The sequence below is a fragment of the Anastrepha ludens genome, chromosome 6, assembly GCF_028408465.1.
Source record: "Anastrepha ludens isolate Willacy chromosome 6, idAnaLude1.1, whole genome shotgun sequence".
Classification (NCBI taxonomy): domain Eukaryota; kingdom Metazoa; phylum Arthropoda; class Insecta; order Diptera; family Tephritidae; genus Anastrepha; species Anastrepha ludens.
In genome coordinates, this window is record NC_071502.1 from 121,619,180 (window position 1) to 121,642,846 (window position 23,667).

The following is a 23,667-nucleotide window of genomic DNA, read 5'->3' on the forward strand; positions in this document are numbered from 1 at the left end:
GTGGCCTGCAATGGCTGCTTTTACGAATTCAATTTTAATAATTACTACTATGTGCATATACAAATATGTACATGCGCACACATTTACATGTCCGAGCACACTTGTTGGTTAATGCGATTGAGCAACTGGCATAGGAGAATATGCCAAAAAGAAATAAGAACTTTTAGAGGACCAGCAAATGACTCATGGCTGAGTTTTCTCAAAAAGGTGCCCAACAACGCTTTTCACCTTTGCATACACATACATACATACACAACTAAACATTCATTGCAGTTGTATTTTATTCGTACGTGGTGATGTGATATTTACGTGTGCGCTACCCTTATACTTTTACATTTGGCATTTACCAGAATGTTAGCCCATCGATTTTTTGTTTTTTGAAATTTATTTTATTTATTTTTTTGTGAGTGAGCTCAACCGAGTAGTCAACATACTATCATATATTTCTTTCTACGGATACCTCAATCCGCTTGCGTTAGCATCACTCTCCCTGTGCCCTGATTCGTACAATATTTAGCGAAAGGTGGGCGGGTGCTCAACATTTACATGCACAGCATTGACAGTTGGCGAAAGCACACTGAACCGCACAGTGTGCCATAACTATTTTTTCTCTGAAAAAAATCGTAGTTTTTAAATATTTTTTCTGAAATTTTTGGCATGCTGTAGCTAATTATTTTTAATTTAAAAAATATTTATATTTATTTAAATGTTAAAAAAAAAATTTTTGATACGTCTTACCTTGTATTTCTAGGTAAAAATAGTAGTAGAATTAAGTATTTCACTCAAATAAATTTTGTTTACCGGAAATGACAAGGTTTGAACTTTTAAGCTTTACAACAACAAAAGTTCAGCCTTTTTGGGACAAAACAGCACGTCAAACTACTCGATCACTACATCTTAGATAAAAAATTGTTAATCTTTTGTTCGATGTTAATTTCTTGGAACACATTAACCCTTCAACTCTCATTGTGAAGGTAGTTTTGACCCCTTCAGAAGAAATATATAGGCGAAATTCCATAAAACATCTTTTAATATAATACAAAAATGTTTTTTATACAATTTTGCCATTTATCCTGTATACATAGATAAACTGAATATAAGGGTTAACTTCTTACTAATTTGGAGTTACTGCCAAAATGTCACACAAAGTCATTACCACACTTTGAAAACGTCGATTTGTGAAATAGGGATTATTTATAGTGTTGCTACAGAATTAAAATTTTGTAATTGTCATAAAAACAGTCTTTTCCCCGAAAACTACAAACTAAAGGAATGATGATGAAACTACAGATGCTAAAGATTAAACAAATAAATTGCGTACTTTTTACCTATTTACATTTTTTTTATTTATTATATTTTTTATCTTTTTTGTTATGCATATATTTTTTTGTGTATGAAATTTTTTAAAATATAAGAAGATTTCACATCAAAAGAATGATGAAACGTTAAGGAGAAATCTTAAAGAACTAAATTTTGTATTTTTATATTACACATGCATGTTGAAATGCTATTCCTATTTATAAACTTAAAATATTTAAGCCATATTTGCCTCAAACTAATGGTGGCTTAAAACAGTTATCTGCTATTTATTTTACGCTGTTTGAAAATTTTGCTTTTACCAATTCCAAAATTTTTAGTTTTCCCTAAATAACCTTCACGCAAGTACATAGATAGAATCAACACAAAAAGCTGTAGCTAGTAAAATTGTTGTTCTTTTGTACCGCTAATTAATTTAACACCATTTATGTAAGCATTTGCCCACTGTGCAGCATATCACCGACATTTGATGCATTACTCAGTATAAACCTACGTATATATATATCTGTTTCTATGCAGCAAGCGGCATTACATAATCAAAACTAGCACTCATTAGAAGAAAAGTGAAACCAATTTTGTTGGGGTCTATATAGGTACATATATTCAAGTTGAACAAAAATCACTTTTTCCAATATTAATTGTGAAGGTAATCGAGACTCATTAAGTTTATTGCTAAATATGTGAAACTCTACTTCCTGTTGTTATTTTTGTAATCAAAAAAATTGTAAAAGAATATTGATAATTACTGATTGGGTCGTATATTTGGCTATTATACTGTAGATATTTGCACGCAAAATTCTGCTAGCCTATACGAAATTCCACGCCATTGTACGCCGCACTTCGTTCTTCACTTTTTGGTTTTTGTTTGCCTTTTGCTACTCACCAATTTTCTCTTCCAAAACAGTATTTTTTCCCGCTGAAATCGGACTCTTGGAATCCTCCTCACGCGAGCTACGCGTATCATGATCCGATGCTGTGCTTTCGCCACCTCCACCGCTCGCATTTCCTCTGTTGCTGGTGCGATAATTTCCGCTACCACAGTTGAGCGCCATTTTTCTGCTGTTGCTGTTGTTATTATGTTTGTTGTTCGCGTTAATAATACCATTGTTGTTATTGTTATTGTTGTTGTTGTTCATTATATTACGCATATGTTCGTTCTGTTGTTGCTGCTGTAATTGCAATAATGTAGCTGCCCGACTGCGACTTCGTCGTTTCTCCATGCAATGCCGTTGTTGACTTATTGCGCTGTTATTACTGCCACCCGAGTTGTTGTTGTTTGTGTTGTTAGCGTTGTTGCTGTTGTTATTGGCAACACTCAATGCAGCATTGTTTGCTTGAGCAACTGCCGCCGATTGCAGCAAACGGCTAGTTTTTGTAGACAAATCAAGCCGATCCACACCATCAAATCCATACCAGCCGAGCAGTTCGTTCATTGTGTTCTCGGCGTATTCCTGCAATAATAAAGGGGAGTGCGTTTAAGTTTGGAAGCTCATTGATGCAAATTAATTTAAGAAGCCAAAAACTAGTACTACTACTAAAGGCGCACTTGGCTTGAGTTTAAAATTTAATATTTAAAGGACTTTGTACTGAATGCGAAGTGAAAATATAAATAGGTAATAATTGAATTAAAAGCAATAAATAAAAAGAAGCTTGTTTGAACCAGTATTTTTTTAAATATTTAATGGATAAATAAGCTATAAACTATAAACTGGATTTTTTGGACAAACTTTTTAAGCTTTAACTTTCATTACATATTTTTACCATTATTTTTATTATTTTGCATGGTATTATATGGATGTGTATACATAGATATGGTATATGATATATATTTTTTAAGAAAAGAAAAAAAATAAAGCATTCAGTAAAATTCGATTCCTGTTCAAACTATAATAATTTCTACATACGTTCATATGCATTTGTGACCACAAAGACCCACAAACTCATGCTGAATACGACACCTCCATGGAATAAGGATCAAATTAAAGGCGTACAAGTCGGAATGGAAGGCTGAACATACGTGGATATAAATGCATATAAATTACATTTGTAGGTAAAGTCATACATACATATTACCCTACAAAGGAAACCCTATACGAATGTAGGCTTCATAAGTCTGTTGTGGTAAGGGGCGAATCTGCAACGCATTTGCTTTTTTGCTTTATAAAAACCCAGAAAAGCTACAAGGATGCATTAGTTTGTCGATAGTTTCACTACTCGATGCCAACAATTTTTACGATATTACGATACGATAGTTTAATATCCAAATTTTATTGGAATGGCGTACGTAAGCCCCAACAACCTATGAATTTTTCAAAAAAAAAGAGTTTTATAAAAATTTCCTCGCTTTATTAGGTACAATAAGAATATATTTTCTTTCTTTAAGAACATTTTTAAGAACAGGACACTAGCCTCTACATGCCTCTTCGAATTAATGGCGATTTTTTAAAACGATTTCTTAAATGAGTACCATATCCCTAAGGTCATCTGCTACGTACGAGTAGGTCCTGTATATATGATATTCTGCAAAGGGCTAAAATATATACCAGAAATCGCAAATATGCAGATGTGCAACATTTTCAGAAATTTTTAAAATAACAAAAGTTCTAAGAGCTCTGAGTTGAAACACTCCAGAAGGTCCAAAATTCAAAAACTATTTTTGTCAGTTGTTGTCGGTGCTTTTGGGTTTTTTCTATTGTTCACGTCACTTGGGTATTCGGCAGCCAAATTCTGCATGATCATTTCACATACATATATTCACACATTCGTCCAATCAGTCGTTGTTCAGACGGTAACGAAGTGTCATTGATTAATTTTTTCGTGTATCACCAACACAATCTTTGTTTTTTTTTGTAAACACACCCCAAGTGACGTCAGCTCATCACTGATTCCGTAAAATTCGCTTAGAGCCGAAGAGCAGTCTGTTAAAGAGCTCACCTTTAAAATCGTTACATCATGAGGTGAATCTGCACAAGGTTGAATTGTTTCGTCAGCTGATTGGTGCCTGATTGTCAAAGTGAGAGTATAGCAAACAAATTTGACAATAGCCCACCAAATGTTTACATTTGAAGAATCGATAGCAGGTGATGCAATAGTTTTATAGAAAGCCTCTTCAAATATCTGTTTTTCATATTGTTTTCAATTGACATGATTTATGTTGAAAAATAAAACTCTTCTCCCACAGAGAGAAAAAAAAATTCTGCTAAAAGTTTTGGATTCATTCCAAGTTGGTGCGTTGAAGAGGTAAAGGCAGTAAAGTAGTTGATTTGAATTTTTTCTATTTATTTGATCCCTAAATTGTAAATTTTTTAAATCACTCTATACAATCAACCTGTTTTGTTTATAGGCTTTGACATTCTAGGGACCAAAAGCTAAAAGGCAATACATTGCTCTTGTTATTTTTACTCCACGGCTACTACCGGTTCCACGTGCCTTGATTTCAACAAACTTTGTTATAAAGCGTCGCCTAGATGTCAGTAGTGAATAATTCCTAGACTGTACCTTTTTTTATATCATCTTTGAGATTTGTCAAGTAGGCAGATGTAAAATTTTAATTATTGAAATTCATTATGAAAATGGTCGATCTTTAAGAATGAATTCTGTAATTTTTTTTTTTTTTTTTTGTGGAAATAATCGTCCGAATGAGTCGACAGTTCAGAGGTTGGGAAAAGAATTTCAATAAACTGTTTCCGTCGAGGATAGAAGAAAGACTGGCAGAGCAAAAACTGCACGTTCCTTTGAGAATATTGCTGCTGTTGCACAAAATGTGTCTGAACACCCTTCAACATCGATACCTCGACGTTCTCGACAATTAGGCATTCATGAATCGATTGTTTGGCGGGTTTACATTGGCGGGTGGACATTTAAATGATGTCATTCTTCGCATATGATTGTTAAAAGTCGTATATTGGATACAAAATTTATTTTAAAACAACATCTAGGCGCGACTCAGAAGACAATTTTGTATTGGAATATTTACTTCTTTGACTCAGATAAATTTTTTGCTTTGTCAGAAAATATACTGAATGAGTCATATGAATTAAAAACAAATTTTGTATATAAAAACGTTGACGAATTGATACAGAAAAACGCCCAGACGCGTTTATCTTAGTTTTAGTCCCACTCTCAAATGTCGCATGCTGGTGCTGATCGTAGGAGCCCAGGACGTGACCGATATTTGGCTCTTTCCACTATCATGATAGTAGCATGATTAAACTCTGGCTTATTCCCCTCTTTTTCCCAGATATAACACTGTGGGACAATTTTGGGGTCATCAAAATCAAACCACACCGGACCTTTTTTTTCTGAAAATATACCTATTCAGTAGCAAAACCCTCGCTGTGTTTTTAAAAGTTAGCTCGATTTTTTTTTATAGCGTTTTGAAGTTTTCTATTTTCATGAGATTTTGGAGTTTTACCTGTACGCTAAATTTGACTTATAAATCGACCTTTGTTTGATTTAATCGATTTATTTTGTCATAGCTTGATGCAGAAATTTCGTATATGTACAAATAAACTTATTTTGAGAAGAACCTATATCTCAATACGCAATTTTGAATACCAAAATTTCGAAAAATTGTATGTTTTTACCATTTTTTACTGTAATTATGAAAATAATTAAAATTTCTCACTATTTCTTCTAGCAAAAATGTTGCAAAATATACTAAAAAAGTCATTTATAAGATAAAAACATAAAACTGAACTTTAAGTTTGTTATTTTCTAAAAAAATAAATTTTTAACAAGATTTTTCTTCATAAAAATAATTTTTTTATACTCTGATTTAAATTTTTTTTTAAATATCTAAAAACTCTGTAGGTAAAAATATTAAATAGATTAAGTAAAAAGAATATAGACTTGAATTCTTATAATTTTTTTTTTTTTTTTTTATTAAAATAAAGAATGTTTACGTACTAAAACCTTAAAGACGAGCTCTTTTCGACAATTATTGAATTTCAACATCATCATTATCAGAGTAATCAGATTCATCAGTAAATAATTCCATAATAATAATTATTTTCATAATTACAGTAAAAAATGGTAAAAACATACAATTTTTCGAAATTTTGGTATTCAAAATTGCGTATTGAGATATAGGTTGTTCTCAAAATAAGTTTATTTGTACATGTACGACATTTCTGCATCAAGCTATGACAAAATAAATCGATTAAATCAAACAAAGGTCGATTTATAAGTCAAATTTAGCGTACAGGTAAAACTCCAAAATCTCATGAAAATAAAAAACTTCAAAACGCAATAAAAAAAAAAATCGAGCTAACTTTTAAAATCCCAGCGAGGGTTTTGCTATTGAATAGGTATATTTTCAGAAAAAAAAGGTCCGGTGCGGTTTGATTTTTGATGTCGCACTGTGTAATTTGTCGAATCCAATACTGGTTTAGAATTATCTAAAAAGGGCTGTAACTAAGAAAAATTATACTTTTCAAGGGCGTTCCTTGCATTTATCCAAATTGGTTATAAATTTAAATTCACTAGCAACGCAGTACAAGTTCGGTAGTGTATAAAAATATATACACGCAAACATATGCACATGTATGTGAACACACTCGCATGTGCAATAAATTCATATTAAATACCATTTTTTAGCATTTCATTGTTAAGTGACACCAACATCGTTGTGTCGGTCTCAATAACAAAAAAATTACCACTCTCATCCAATCCAGCAGTCAACATTTGAGACCCCATGATTTCCTTCAGCTTCCTTTTCAAGCTCCTCCCTTCTTGATTTCTTCCCTTGTCTGCTGCTTATCGCTAACTGGTGACCAGTATTGATTTCCTCGACGCAAGCAATTTTACATCTGCTTTCTTGCGATAAATAGCAACTGATGGCACCAACGACACCAATCGCGCAATAGGTGCTTGGCACTAAAATCGTACTTCAGCCACAAACGTACATACGAATGTGCACACACGTACATATTTTTGTGATTCCTTGTCACCGATACCATTGTGTGTCTCACTTTTCTTAGGTTGGTGATATTTTAATTGTAGATACTTATTTGTTTTTTCTCTTCTGGATTTGCTGACAGTTCGTACCAGTTGCACGGTGCAGGTCTCGCTGCTGCTGTTGCTGCTGCTCTAATTCAACACAATCGTTCAAAACAGCAGCGTGCTGTTGGAGCGTCAACTGATGCCTTCAATCATGCACTTCCATGCGCGACCAAGTATCAAATTTGATATCACACTTCCATTGGACTATGTTTAGTGGCAGCTAAAAAATATGCACAGCGTGAGGCATACAATGATGCACATAGTCATATTAATATGTATTTTTTCGCTGTTTAATGTGCGCAAGTGAGTGTGAAAATGTTCCAATTTCAATTACTAATTCGATCGCTTGTGAGGTGACATGTGTCAGTCAGCCGGCCAGGCAGCAAGCAAGCACTCGACTCCAAGGCTGCCAAGTTCCATTTGCTTTTTGTTGTCGGCAAATCGCCCCACAACTCTGAAATTTTTGTTGTTGCCATTATTGTATCATGTTGACAAGAGTGCTTCTGCAAAGTTGAATTTCATTGCTGTTCGTTACTGTTTCAGATTTCTTTTTTCGCGCCTCTTTTTATGAAAACCAATTTTTTGTTTCAACGTATCAAATAACGTGTTTGGTTCCTTTTGAAAGTACACAAGCAAAAAATAGTTCAAAATCGAGAGACAGCAAAGCAGAACGAGTTTCAGATATGAGAGTTACTAAGAAAGAAATGCTAATACATATATTTTCTCTAATATACATATATATTTGATAATCAAAAGCAGGAACTACTCTCTGGAGAAGTATAAAAAATGGTAATAAGATTTTCTAGTATGGCACTTTCTTCTCTGAAAAGGGGTTCCTGCAACTGCCCTCTTACATTAATATAGATTAAATTACATAAGGTGTAGAAGAGGCCTACTGCTTCGCCTCTCAGATAAACTATAAGGTACTGTAGATGACTACTGATTCCAAGTGTGCTAGACATCCAAAGAAGTAAGGGCTCAGACAGCGGTGCTGCGTTCTCGTCGTTCCTCCAGCTGTGACAGAAGTCAGTAGAGAGAAAACTCATACATTACCCATGTGTTACCAGTAAACAGTGCTTTGTGATGATACCAACCACTGTACTAATGGAAGCTCCATTTAGAATCATGAGGAACCTAGTTCGCTGTCCATTTGTTCTTGGCCAGATCTACTTAGTTATCAGCTCACTTGGATGAGCTCAGGCTTTTATATTTAAAAGTACTTAATCCTCAGAAAAGAGTGCAATGATTGTAGGGCGCACACTGTTATATTCCATGTTTCGCACCCATATACGACTATTGATTTCACATTAGCGTCGAGTATTCCTATATTCGTACCTCTGGAAATGTGGTTAGTTGTCCATATCTTGTCTAGCATACCAAACACAGCGCATCCCTTAGATATTCGAGACCAATGTCGCAATCTTTCCTTAACCAAGAACGAGCAAATTGCCATTCTGAGCGAGAATCAGATGGCACTTAAGGCATTGTCAACCTTTGACGTTAAGCCCTCACTGAAACTTGAGTGTATCGAGAAACTGAATTTGTGAGATACGCACAATTGCATCCAGCTCACATGGGGCACAGGGGTATAACAGGGAACGAAGTAGTGGATGCATTGGCTAGAGACTATAAACTGAGAATGTTCACGAGCATTCTGACAGGTCAATGCAGATTGCACATTCGCCTGCACAGGATTGGGATATGGTCTCCTGACCTTGTCATTTCTGGGATCATTTCCAAGAGACTCCCGGCCAATTGCAGCCAGAAGAAAGGTACATACTCTCAGCGCTACTCAGCTCTGTCTCAAGTTTAACAAGGGAGCTGGGTTTGGATGAGGTACTGTGATGAGTAGAGGGCCCAAAAGACCATGAGGTCGATATGCAAATCTCAAATTTATTCTATTCTATTCTCGGTGATCCGATAAAAAAGCTACTATAAAGTTTGTGGAAAAGTTCTCTTTTGAAAACTGAAGACAATGAAATGATAAGCTGTAAGTAGTTTCCTGTCCCTTGCGAAGATTACGTCACCCACATTAATCCAAATAATCTATTTGGTGGTGTTCGATTAGACAGCTATTGCCGGTGGTGAGGCATACTCTGCATTGGAAAGTTCGGTTCTCCTATCTTGCTCAAGTCCACATACATATAATGGTGTAACTTCGCATTTGTGGCGTTGTTCTCAGCTCAAAGGTAGGCAAATTCCCACAGTAGAACTCATTGAAGAGCAAGGTAATGAGATTTTGCTTAATTGTGGCACTGGTATTTTTGAATTTCATTATATTTGTTCTGTTCAATTGTAGAGAGTTCACAGGAAATGGCCAGATAATTGCAGCAGCAACGAAACTGGAAGGTATGAACTGTAAAGTAAATTTTTTCGTACGATACGATAAAATTATCCGAGAAAAATAAGCCGAACCTTTCGTCGTAGCTAATCGTGAGCTATGAGTCACCCAAGCACTGGTCAAACTAGCAAGCAGACTCACGACCATCACACCGTTTCAGATATGCAACAGCGAATGAAATCTGCATGAAATACAGAGTACCTATATCTACTATTGAGTTTTAGTTTAATTAGAGGAACAATTAAATAAATTCTTATTTTATGAGGTAGGTGGTTGTGAGGATTCGAATCATCGAATGCGTCTTATATTTCAAAAGTTGTAAATCTAAAGCGGAATTGCAAGTCAATGTGATTAAATAAAACAAAATTTTTATATTGGTGGCATGCTTCTATCGTGAAGGCTAGTTGTGCTTGGAGAGTAGAGTAGCAAAAAATGCAGCCAAACGAAAAAGCGTACATTGCCATCGGAACCAAATCTAAATATATCACATTTCCTTGCAGCTTCATTTACTTATTTCTACTTTAAATTAATTTATATATTTTTAGCTATAAATGCAATTTAGCAGCAGTTTCTTTTCGCCTGGCCTAATTCACTCTCTTTCGCTTACGTTCGTCTCGTTCGCGATCAAGTGGTTTCAGTTTCATTACAGCACCCAGAGGCAGTTGGGTTCTACCATTCACCGCCAACCAGACAAATAGCTAAACAGTCACAGAGTGCGTCAGTCAATGAGCCAACAACCAACCAGCTAACCAGCCAACCAGCCGGCTAGCTAAGCTGCCTATGCCTGTCCGCATGGCGATTGGGGTGGTATTCCCGGCTCATAGGCAGCGTAATCGAATCGCATTCATATCGCGAAGCGCACAAATCAGAAATTATAAACCTCACATAAATTAAATTTAATAAAATGGAAGAAGTATATAAGGTAAAAAATCTACCGGTTTGTAATTTGAGCAGCTGAGAGATCTCATATCGTTCGTCGTCAGCGTCATTGTCGTAGGCTTCGTCGTCGTCGTCATCGTCATTATGGTATGCTGGTGATTGAGTTGCAGTGGTTGTGGCGGGTAGAGGCAAGGGCAGCGATAGACACTTCGAGTGTGTGTGTGTGTGTGTGATTATTATAGAGCGCGAAAGGTATTTGCAATGTTTACATGCGTAAAGTTACCAAGTTTGAAAGCGAATCTACTGAATTTTCATGGGAATTTAAGTTATTAATTAAATCAATGCGCGCTTGGTTCGTGTTCAATGATACTTATGAGCATATGAGGCGTGTGTATATGTGCGCATGTACTCGTGCAGATATACTTTATTACTTCAGTTATATGTACTTACCTGTGCCCACAATAATAGCAGCGCGTCATAAAGAAAAACATTTTACTAATTTTTTTAATTATTTTTTTTTTTTTATAAAAATAAAGTTTATGCTGCAACAGAAACTATGTAACTGAAAGTTTCAAACTTTGTACAAAATGAAAAAAAATTACAACAAAATTTCAAACTTTTTAGTCAGAGCTTTTAGAGAAATTCTTGTCATGCAGTTTTGTCTTATTATGAAGTGATCTTTTTCGTGTCATTTTTTGGATTTGATTGCAGCGTTTCAACTTGAGCCAATCGTTTCAGTGACATAAAACATATTGATTTTTCATAAAAATTATTAATTTCTTTGCTCATTAGGGTTGCTTTATTGGCATTTTTTTTTTTTAATTATAGTTGAATGTAATCGGCGGTCGATTGCTGGAGGTGTGACCAGCTTAATTGTTCCACAAAAAAAAAATCTTATACAAGTATTAACACCCCTAATATGCATATCATTTTGCCTCCAAATTCACAATAAGCCTCTTACAAGGAGGCGCACCCCATCCGCAGATTTATAATTTTTGCAAATGGTGTCGTATGTCAATTCTATTTGGCACTTGTGCTCTAGAAAACTGCAGCGTAGGCGCGAAAAAACAGATTTCCATTACTCAAAATCATTTCTATTTTATTTAATAACAAATTATTCAAAAACAAAATCGGATTATTAATTTTGCGCCACCTTGCATATACGAACACATATGTACATAAATATGTATAGTGAGGTATTGCGCACGTCTCGAAATGGCGCTTGACTGCCAGCGTCCGAAATTCGCGAACTTTAAACGGCTTGGTATTACAACAAATTCTGCGGAACTATTTTTAAGTAAACTGAGCGCCCGTGCGAAGAAGTATTCAAAATACACACAAAGCACAGGAAAAAATGCTGGAATGCACTGATGTTAGTATTTGATATTTTCTGAAAAAAAAAAAACAGCTACAGGGGAACCCAGCAAGGTAAGTCAGGGGCAATGCCAGCGGGTAGGCTGACTATTGCAAATCCGAATACCTTCGACCATTGTAAAATGAGGAGTTGAGCATTTAATGTAATAAAATATTTGAAGAATTATTGTTATTATTAATACTTGAATTTTGCGCTTTTTCACAAGCAGAAAAAAAAGAACAAAATCAACAAAGTTTAGCGAAAAAAGCGTGTAATAAAATACATTGAAAGAGCGCGCCGAGCGAGGCACACGTGGCTTGGCACGAAAATATCAGAAACAACAATAACAACAACACCTAAAATAACAACAGTCACAGTGACAGCACTGAGCAATGGAAACTTCAAACCTCCGCCTCTGCATAATCACGCAACAGCAATAGCAACAACAACGATAGCAAGATACCCGCTAGCACCAATAACAACGATCGGTGTAATGTTGAAAAATTAATTTTATGCCAAACAACGAAACGATGTGTAATCGGAGACGCAAATGTAATAGGATATGCTTGCAACAACAATACCAACGCAACAGCCATAATAAAGAGTAACACAAGCAACAATAACGCACATATATGGAAGGAATAATGATAAATTTAAACAACAACAACATGGGAAAGTGATTCGCATAAAATATTATAATGAATGAGACAGGAAGAGGCGGTTGGAGTTGAAATGCTGATTTGCACAAAAGTTTGAAAGCGGGAAAATTGAGAGGCGTTACAAGGTCCGATTGGATTTGCCAAAATGCTGAGGGTAAATATGTATGTATATGCATATGTACTTAATATCCAAGGAATGTACCTCGATAGTGAATAAAATTTTATTTGAGTACATATTTTAAAATTAATGAATAAAAGTTGGTGGCATTTTGAAATGTAAGTGATTTTGGAAAATAAAGATGCTGTATTTTTCGATAGAAATTTGCTTTATAGAACGTAGCTCGAATTTTTTGTGTATTTCTTTGAAATAAAATCTTATGAGTGTTGAATTTTCTTATTTGTTACTCATCTCAAGTAAATTTGCCGCTTAGTGAAGCGTTGCATCAGCCGAACTTTCAGCATTAGCCGCTACTTCGAGTGGTATGCTGGGGAAAAATTCGAATGACAAAGTCGGGGTTAGCTATCACCTCTACCTCTGCAGCTATGTATAAGTTGTGGCGTTTCTTCACAATATCAACTCCAGTTAAAATGCAATACCCGAAAAGTTTAAGCATTCAGAAGTAAGAACGAAATTTTTTCATGGCGAAAAAAATATCATAGGTATAAATGAAAACAAAGTTGGAATTATAAAACCTTTTTTTTGTAAATATGACAATAAGATATAAAATATTGTTTTAGTGTGAATCATTTCTAAATTTCAAGGCATTTGGTAGAGCTTATTAGAAAATAGTGTCACTAAAAATAGTTCATGAACCATTCAACCAACTTTCACAAGATTATCAATGAAAATTTCTGTATCCGACCAACTGCGAATCACTTTGCTATGTACAGGGTTGTTTGTGTTTAATTGTGTGTTATTTTTATCTTTTTCGCTGGATATCTGGACAAAAGTCAGTAACGTAGCTACAAAATGAATCGCTTTACGCGTGAACAACGTTGGTAAACATTGTAAACTTATTTCTAAAGTCAATGTTGTTTAGCTCAAGTGGAGCTAGATGAATAAAATTGTGTTGGAAAAAAAGGAGAATGTTGGCACTTTCGTATAAAGCAATAATATAGCGAAAAACACTTATTTTTGTTTGCTGAATTTTCGAAAAGAAACCACTGCCTCTGTATTTTCTGACAGAAATTCATATTTTGATTTCACTGAATCAGAATCTTGACTTATGCAAGAAGATGATGAGATGCAGCGAAGTATTAAAAGACAAGATATACGATGTGAGTTCAAAAAGTATAGCGAATTTTGTGATTTTTCAAAAATTATTTATTTATTCATTAATATCTTTTTTGTCCCCTTCAAAGTAATCCCCATGAGATATTATGCACTTGTGCCAACGTTTTTTCCAATCTCCGAAACACTTCAAAAAATCATTTTTTTTTTTATCTTGTTCAGCTCCTCCTTCGATGCCATATTTATCTAGTCAATCGTAGCGTAGCGTCGTCCTTTCATGGGCCTCTTCGGGAACAAGAAAAAGTCAGAGGGGACCAGATCTTGGGAATACGGTGGCTATGGCATCATTAGTGTGTTGTTTTTGGCCAAAAAGTCGCCCACATGTGTGAGCGGGGGCGGTATCGTGATGCAAGAGCCAATTTTTGTTCTTCCACAAATCCGGGCGTTTCTGGCGAATTGCTTCGCGCAAATTGCGCATAACTTGGGTAATATAACCAATATTAACCGTTTTACCCTGTGGCAAGAACTCATGATGCACAACGCCCCTGCAATCGAAGAAAACGGTAAGTAAAACTTTTACATTCGACCGAACTTGGCGCGCTTTTTTCGGTCTTGGTTCGTGCAGCAGCTTCCATTGAGATGATTGAGCTTTGGTTTCCACGTCATAACCATATACCAACGAACGTCACCAGTTATGACTCTCTGGAGCAAATCGCACGAGCCTATCGATGTGTCTAGGTCCTCAGCAACTTTTCTAACGGTGATTCGGCGATTGGCCAATATCATTTTCTTTACTTCATCAATTTCCGACACGCTTTTCGTCGTTCACACTTTTTCGGCCTTCTGAGAACATTTTGTACCACGATAAACGTTGCTTTGGTCCAAAGTACCTTTCCGTATGACACAGAAAATATTCGGAATGCATCCGCGCACTTAATTTCGCTTTTCACACAAAATTTCATACAGGTTCTTTGATCCATCTTTTTGAATAGGTAAAAATCGAGGACGAGCCGAAACATGTGCAAGCAAAGCAGCTGTCAATAATTAACTGAACATTCAAAATGGCCGAATGAGAGGCATGAGTACCAACATATCGGCAAAAAAAATTGAAATTCGAATATACGTAACCTGCAAAAATTCATAATTCGGGATACTTTTTGAACACACCTCGTATGTAGTTCAGATGTAAGGCTTTACTCTCAGGGTACTGAAATGCTGTACTAAATCTATGGATGTTGAAGTGTTAACACAATTTGGCATTTGGAAACAAGACCTAAAGAACTTGTCTGATTGAATGGTTTGCTTAGGAGTCTATGGTCAAGAGCTCCCCATAACATTAAGTTTATTATTAATTCAATAACCAAGTGGCAATCCATACCCTTCGCTCCCTGAGGATGCATTAGAAATTAGTCAGAGAGCGCCTGACTTCTCTTTCGGACGCTTTTAAATACTTTACTATCTGACTGCAGGGCTTATGAGACTGATGATCAGTACTGGGGGAAAAAAGTAGTATGCAAGTTTGCAAAGTTCATCTAGGCAAAGGCAGTTGGCGAGTTTATAAAACTAACTAAGCCACAATCCTCGTTGGGTGGCCACTATCCGATGGAGTTGCTTCTATGGTAGCTGTCTGGATGATAATGAGTTTGAATCATACTAACATTTACTGCTCAGGTTCTATACTTTCCAAAATGATAGAAAGTATTTTCTAATAGCGGTCGCACCTGTGTCTTTTGTTCCTTTTTTTTCTTCACTGTATTGTGTTTGGTGTTACTACAAAGTGAGCGCCACTTCTTAAACCCTCCGTTGGGACCCCGAGCTTGGGCGTGAATTTATCATATTTTTATTATAGCCAACGACTTAAGCTTCCAGGTAGCTTCCTAAAATTTAATTTTCTATCGATTTATGGATATAACATTTAAAAAGATCCTCGAAGAGGACGAAAAAAGGCCAGTCCCACCCAACCGAAGGTTTTAAAAAAGGTGTTCAACGGACGGTTAAGGGCATCTACCTAACTTAAACTAAAATAAACTAGCGTTAGAACAGCAGCTGCAACAACAACAAATCCAAGCCCCATCATCAAAGCAAATGGAATAAAGAAGGAAGCTACGTAAAATGATTTAAAATGGCAATGAGCTGCAAATATGTGATAAAAACTGAAATAAACTTCAAAGGCTTTGGATTAAAATTGTCTTAAATACCATATAAAATATTAAAACTAACTGCAATACAGGCAAATCAATTTTCAAACATTGCATAACAAAAAAAAACAATAACAAAGCCAAAACTTTTTCATTCCCACTATAATTATTTCCTTTGTCATTTAATTAATTAAATTATATATGATATTTTTCTTCAAAATTTGTTGCAAATTATCGCCTCGTAACGTGCAACCTAATATCCTTTTCATGTGTTTTGCTCGTACATTCAATTTCATGCCGATTGCAGTCTCTGATATCAACCTATGCGTATCCATATTCACATCTGTATGTACACACACATACGTGCATACATACACGCATGTTATTCACACTCATTCTTGCACTCCTGCCACCTTACTCCTTGTACGCCAGCCACATCCCTACGGGTCCGAAGCCAGCTTGCCGGCCTACCAGCCTTGCTGGGTTGCAGTAAAAACCAGAGAGAGCATATCAAATATCAGGGTAATGACAGTTTTGCTGTTGCTATTTCTGTTGCTTATTTACCTTCCTTGTGCCTTTGCATGTGATATGGTTTTAACCGTGTTGCATGCAATTGTAGATGTGTGTGTATGTGTATGTTGGAGTATTTATTATTATTCATTGCTTGTTGTTGTTGTTGCTGGTGCTTTGTAATCGAATTGCCAAAAGGCAAAATACTACAAGCACTGCGGCAATATTAAGAATATAAAAAGAAGAAGAAGAAGAAGCATTCTTGGGGCTGTGCTGTGGCATATTTATTATTGTATTTCGTTTACATTTTCCTATAAGCATTGCCGGAAAGTTTGTTTATTGCGAAAATGCACATTAAGTTGCATGTGAGTGTGTGCTATTATGTGCCTTGCAACATAATTCCTTGGGTCACACGTACGCACCCCAAACACTATCGAATTTCTTTGAATGCCTTAACCTTTCCTTTCCGCACTCAGATGCTGGCAAGCGATCATAGCAACACCCAACTCCAGGCTATAGTTTGAGCTTGAAGGTGCAGTTTTAGCTTTCGAAATGCCTAATCGAACCAAAGCCAACCGAAAGGGGGCCGAGATTGCGGTGGGGGAAAGCTGCCACAAAGGCATGTGTTGCATGCCTTGCGCCTGTGGATGCCTTATGCCTCGTTTTTTTACAATTCTTACTTTTGCAACATTTGTTGCTGCAACATACACTCACATATTCATATGTATTTGCTCACTCACATACATAAGTGCAAATGCAGTTGTATTCTTCGCTTGCATGCGTGTGTGTGTGGCAGTGTGCTTGTGCTCAATTCATTATAAAATAAATATGATATGCTTTTGTAAGCTGAGATTTCACAAACGAATAGGCAAAAAGCGCAACAATAATAGCTATAACTGCAACAACAACAACAGAGGCAACAAAAGCAGCAGCAACATCAATGGCAATAAAAGCAAATGAGTGAGTGAAAAAATTTCACGTAATTATAAACTGCCATAAATATTGCCAAGTCGCATTGAACTGCGGCAAGGCAACGCATATGAGGACTTACATACATACATACATACAAGCAGGCAAACAAAACTGCAGCAGCTATGGAATCATTGCACATTTGAAAATACTGAAGCTTTTCTATATGTGAGATACACACACACATCTTTCTATGTATGTATGTATTTTGTAAACAGCACCACTCAAATTGTAGCCGTTAAATTTTAAATGATGACAGTTCATATGGCTGGTGTATTTTTGCGCTGCCCTCCACCATCAAACACTTCGCAAGACTCTCGACTTTTCGTTGCTTTGTGTTTTTTCCTATACATTTTTGCTTAAAACAAGGAAATTTGTAATTGAGAACTTCAAAAACAAGTACGTTTGGTTTTTAATGCCCACGCGAATATTTCGTAAGGCATTCCAATGGAGTAAAACATTAACTTCCGTTATTGAAAGTGTTGGCTACGATTTGTAATACTAAGAAATTCGAATATGCTTGAATACATACATACTTACATATAATTAGCCTTAATTAAAATTTAAGAACAATTTAAGCGCCTTTTTCAGGTATGCATGTATATGTGTGTCGACTTTCAGAAATCTCGTAACTTTTAACTTCAACTTGGCTGACCCAGAGTTTGCCTGTTTGATGTGAAATAATAGTAAAAATTACTTAGACATCTTTTAGATACAGAAAACTTAGCCAACTAACAATTAAGTCAAGGCGTACATTAGGGTCACCTCTTCATGTCGGTCTCCTTGCCGCGGGGATGAGGCTTAAGTGGCGAGTTAACCCCATGCTATGGAGATTAACTTACCACGAACTAAGAGGGCAGCTTCATATAGGAATTGGGTATCCACTCATCCGCGGAACGGCGGAATTGGTGGCCACCCAAGTACTATGTGGAGAGTACCGTACCGAGAACCTGGCAGGAGGTATAAAATGCATTTTCCTACGATGTGGAGGCTAAACAAGAATCTCTCTGCACGAGGTAACCCACTTTCGGGAAATCCTACCGTCGAACAATCGACGGGTCGGGCATCGGATGTGCAGGCCCGAACCTCACATTCCCCTATGACCGGAACTGACACCCAGGGTTCCGGAGGAAGCGCACTACTAGTGGTGAAACATGGCACATTGGTTATGCCAATGGAGAGCCGAGTGAGTGTGAGCGATATACCGTCGTCGAAACTATCTGAAGCAACTGAACAAGTTGTGGAGGATGTGGAGATGGCGGACAATCTCTTAGTAGACTCAGGCGGATCTCTGGTACCGAATAAGCCTTTGACAACGGTTAAACCTGGTGTGAATCAGGTAAGTACCGGTAAAAAGACTGAAGTTATTGGAGAGTCGAACGCAGGTGTTGGTCTAACCGCAAGGCAGATCAAACGAAGAAGACAGACGGCGAGGCAAGCACTAGCTAAGGCAAGGACTCAAGCTCCCTCAACTTCGACACCTGTAACGGAAACGGGAAAGCGTGGCAGAACAGAGGATTCCTCTGTAGCGCTGCGCTCTTCCGGAAACGAAACGGGGTCTGTGCCAACGACCGGGAAGAGGAGAAAGGCAAAGAAGAGGAAATTCGAGAGACGGAATTCGGAAATGCCTGCATCCTCGACCCAATCCAAGGCAGACAAACCTTTGCCTGACAAGGCAGAGGCTAAGGGACCTCAAATGTCGAATGACACTCTTCCGTCAACGTCTGGCGAATCATTCGCGAGAATGGCAGCAAAGGCAATGACGGTGGAGATACATACCGACAAACAAGATGGTCTACTGTCCAAAGGGCAACAAGACTATCTTGACAGCTATCTTTGGAAAGCTATCGGTGAGCCGAAAGACTTTCGAGGGGAAAAGCGTGGTGGACGGCATCGTAAAGGTGCACTCTTCCCATGCTTTTTCCCGAGAATGCCTAGAAAAAGCGATAGCAAAGATTCCAGCCTGCGAAAACAGCAAGTTTATTCTTGTTGAGAGTAGCAAAGAAAGGCTGGTACGAGCGAGTGTCTGGATTCCGGGTCCTTCCTGTAATTCAGCAGAACTACTCAAACGCATCCGTGTTCAGAATAAGGATCTTGACACGACTCTATCGAGAGTATACTCGTGCATCAGGCAGAAATCCGCCACCACTTCGGAGGCGGGTTCCCACCTGGTACTGGGTATCGATCTTGGGTCCCTCGAGGTTCTTAAGTCGAAGTACGGGTGCCGTCCTCACCTACATCTGGGGCGAATCCACTTCCGTGTCCAGGATAAGGTGGAGGACAAAGCGTAAATATACTCAGTCTCATGACTGAAGTAATATTTACACAGATAAATCTGTAGCATAGCAAAGCGTCTATGGCTCTCTTGTGCCGTAGGCATGCAAAACTGCAAAAAGCCCACACATAATACTTATACAAGAACCATGGCGTATCTGTGGTCTAGGTGCTATGTCGTGGGGACAAATATTTCATTGTGAAGGGAATGTGAGACCGCGAGCATGTATTATCATGTCGAGGTTGATCGAACACACGATGTTAAAAGAGCTATGCTCCGGAGATATCGTTGCTGCAAAAATAAAGTACTTCAAAAGTGGGAACAGTGTCGAAGCTATCGTAGTTTCGGCCTACCTACCCTACGACTCTTTACAGCCACCTCCTTCGAGGGAGCTAAGAGAAGTGGTCAAGTACGCAGAATCCAATAATCTGGGGCTAATAGTGGGCTGTGATGCAAATTCACAGAACATTGTGTGCGGAAGCAGCAAATGCAACCCCAGAGGTCTCAAGTTACTGGATTTTATCCTGTCATCCGATTTGGTTATTCAAAACACTGGTAACTAACCAACTTTTGTGACCAGAAGGAGACAAGAGGTGATTGACTTAATACTTACCAATAGGTCAGTTGGAAATCAAATCAAACAGCGAGACTTTGTAAGGTCCTTCATTTAGACCGCTCAGTAAGGCTGGATTCCATTCGAAAACCTGATGGTTCATACACCATTTCCAAATCGGAAACGTTTAATGCTCTACTCGAAACTCATTTTCCGGGTAGTATAACTCTCTCTGAAGTTGAGAGTGGCATGAACAATAACGGTATCAACGGTGGAACCTCTAGGTACAGCTGGTATATTGCTAGTCGGATAGTGACAAGGGAATCGATAAGATTTTCCTTATCTTCCTTTGAGAACTTTAAGTCCCCTGGACCTGACGGAATATATCCAGCAATGCTTAAAAAAGGAGGAGACAGGCTGATTGAGGCCCTGAAAAGGATCTTCACAGCCTGTCTTGCATTTGGTTATATACCATCCCAATGGCGACGCGTAAGAGTAGTATTTATTCCGAAACCAGGAAAAGATGACTATTCCCTAGCAAAAAGTTTTAGACCAATCAGTTTGACATCGTTCATGTTGAAAAGTCTGGAACGAGTGGTGGAGAAACATATTCGAGTGGGGGTACTGCCGAGAAGTCCACTTAGTAGAAATCAACACGCTTACCAGAGTGGAAAGTCATGTGAATCAGCCTTACACGATCTTGTTAGCAAGATTGAAGCTGGGCTGGAAGCTGACGAATACACAATGGGCGTGTTCGTGGACATTGAGGGGGCTTTTGATAATGCCACTTTCGGCTCGATATGTTCTTCTGCCGAACGACACGGAGTTAATCAAGCCATTATAAAATGGATATACTCTATGCTCTCTGAGAGGCTGTTAACCGCTGGTGAGAGCGGCGACGAGCAAATCACAGTCAGGGCCAAGCAAGGATGTCCCCAAAGGGGTGTTCTTTCTCCGCTGCTGTGGTGCTTCGTTGTAGACTCTATTAGTGGAGATGCAGGAACTCGGTTTTCACGTCCAAGCATATGCGGACGACGTCTGTGCGCTAACATCGGATAAATCCTTAAGGAGGCTTTGCACGAAAGTGCAGAGGATTCTTGACAAAATCGATGACTGGTGCATGAGACAAGGTCTTTCCGTTAACCCGGACAAAACAACCATAGTCTTGTTTACGAGAAAACGGAAATTGGATGGACTCATTCTTCCAACACTGAAAGGTGTGACACTTGGTCTTTCCAACGAAGTTAAATATCTAGGAGTAATCTTGGATAAGAAGCTGACTTGGGAGACACACGTTTCACTGAAGGTGAACCGTGCATTGAAGATTTTTCAGCAATGCCGTAGAGCCTTTGGCAAATCCTATGGATATACGCAGCACTTATCAAACCAATCATCACTTACGCTTCTGTGGTCTGGTGGCGACGGAGCATGGTTAAGTCCACAATCCGGGAACTATACAGGCTGCAAAGAAGTGTATGTTTATGCATCACGGGTGCCATGAGTACAACCTCTGGTGATGCCCTGAATGCTATGCTTGATTTGCTCCCCCTGGATCTTAAGATACAACAAGAAGCAATAAAAGCAATGTGTAGACTCCATAAATATGGTTTCTGGCACGAAGATGGAACTTCGGGACACAGAGAAATCTTTAAGTTGCTGTCGGAGCAGTATCCACTGTTTTTGGCACCTAAAGATGACCTGATACCCACCGTTTCATTTGGAAGAAAATTTTATGTCAGATTTCCATTGCGTGAGCAATGGAGCAATCCAGAATGCATGCAGAAGTTTTTGCCATCCTAAAAGTAGCCGAATAGATAATCGAGAGGAGATGGAGCGGGAGACAGATTGGAGTCTTCAGTGACAGTCAGGCTGCATTGAGGCCCTGGAGAACGCGAAGCAAACCTCAAAGATTGTTCAAGAATGTAAGAAGAAGCTTAATTCTGTCGCAAGACAAAACAGGCATGTACTTATATGGGTTCCAGGACACTCCGGTGTTCAAGGAAACGAAATTGCCGACGAATTGGCCAACCGTGGATCAGCGGTGCCTCCACAGGGGCCAGAGTCAATAATCGGAATCAGTCCCGCAGGAATCAAGAATTGGATCAGCGATTATGTAGGCAATCTACATAAAGAGCGATGGTCCGGTCTAGAACGCTGCAGAACTGTAAAGTGTTTTGTGACAAGTCCGAACAGAAAACTGTCAAACTTTCTACTAAAACTTAGAAGGAAAGACATTCGGTTGATGGTCGGCATCATTACAGGACACAACCCATGGGGTCAGCATATGACCACCATTGGAATCATCGAGGACCGGGTATGCCTGTCATGCTTGGAGGAGGCGGATAGCACTGAGCACTTTCTCTGTGAGTGTCCTGCCTTTGCTAGAGCAAGGCTACGAGTATTGGGTTCCGAAGTCATGAGAATGAGTGATATTCGTTCTCTAAAACTGGAGGATATTTACAGATTTGCTAAAGAATCTGGAAAATTCTCTCAGGACTAACTATCTCGATCTCTGTCTCTATTCTTCTCTATCTCTTTCTCTGATACTTTTCTCCCTCCCTTCTTGACTATCTACCCCCTTTCCAGAGCTTTACATACAATGGGCCCTTTAGCCTGAGTGTTTTAGGAACCATCAAATCTCCTGGTGCTCCTTGGCTCGACCTTTTCAAATTCAAATTTAATTCAACATTAGGGTCGAGTGATTTTTGTTTATAAATCGCGAAATAATATTTGCCTGACCGTATGTTAAGAGGTGCCACCGACATCATTAATTTTTGAAAAAACATTAAATTCAACATTTGGTTGTTGTTAGTGTTTACATTGATTCCAATGCGTTTTCGTCACCTTCTAAGGGAGCTTATAATGCGCTTTAGTGGAGTTGATGTAAAGGGTTATGTAGTAGAAAAATTAATTTTTTTATTTGAAATTTTCTGATGCGAATCATAAGAATGGTGAAGCAGATGAACCAGAGTTTCCACGGAAGAACAAACACGAGACTAACTTAAATGAAAAAAGGAAGAGCGGAAGTACCTTCGGGGACCTCTCAATTGTTATTAAGTATCCTTAGAGTTTTTTTCATTTTTTTGGAGTCTTTAAAGGTAATACTGAAACTAAGCCCACAGAGAAATCTGGAGTCTATCTATCAATGTAATGAAGCATTTTCTAAAAATTGCGCACATATATAATATATCAATAGCGAATAATTCTAGACGGCGCCGCTTTTTATGTCATCTTTGACTTTGGAAAGTATACAGATAGATATCATTTTACTCGATAGTACGATGCGTTAAAATTATTGAAAATTATTTATATGAAAATACTCGATCTTTAAGAGAAACACATCGCAAAATTCGAGATTCTTTGAAGGAAATAGTCGTTCGAATGAGTCGACAGAAATTGGTTCTGTCGAGGATAGAAAAAGGAAACAGATAGACCAAA

The 23,667-nt window shown here is 37.8% G+C and overlaps 1 protein-coding gene across 2 annotated transcripts in view; it reads right to left on the reverse strand.

Annotated features, from left to right (window-relative positions):
• LOC128867997 (uncharacterized) overlaps window positions 1-23,667 on the reverse strand; it is a 57,161-nt gene that overhangs the window by 4,916 nt on the left and 28,578 nt on the right. For both annotated transcript variants that reach the window (XM_054109681.1, XM_054109680.1), the window contains exon 3: window positions 2,201-2,768. In XM_054109681.1, coding sequence (XP_053965656.1) covers window positions 2,201-2,768 — 568 coding nt within the window. The remainder of the gene's footprint in view (window positions 1-2,200; window positions 2,769-23,667) is intronic.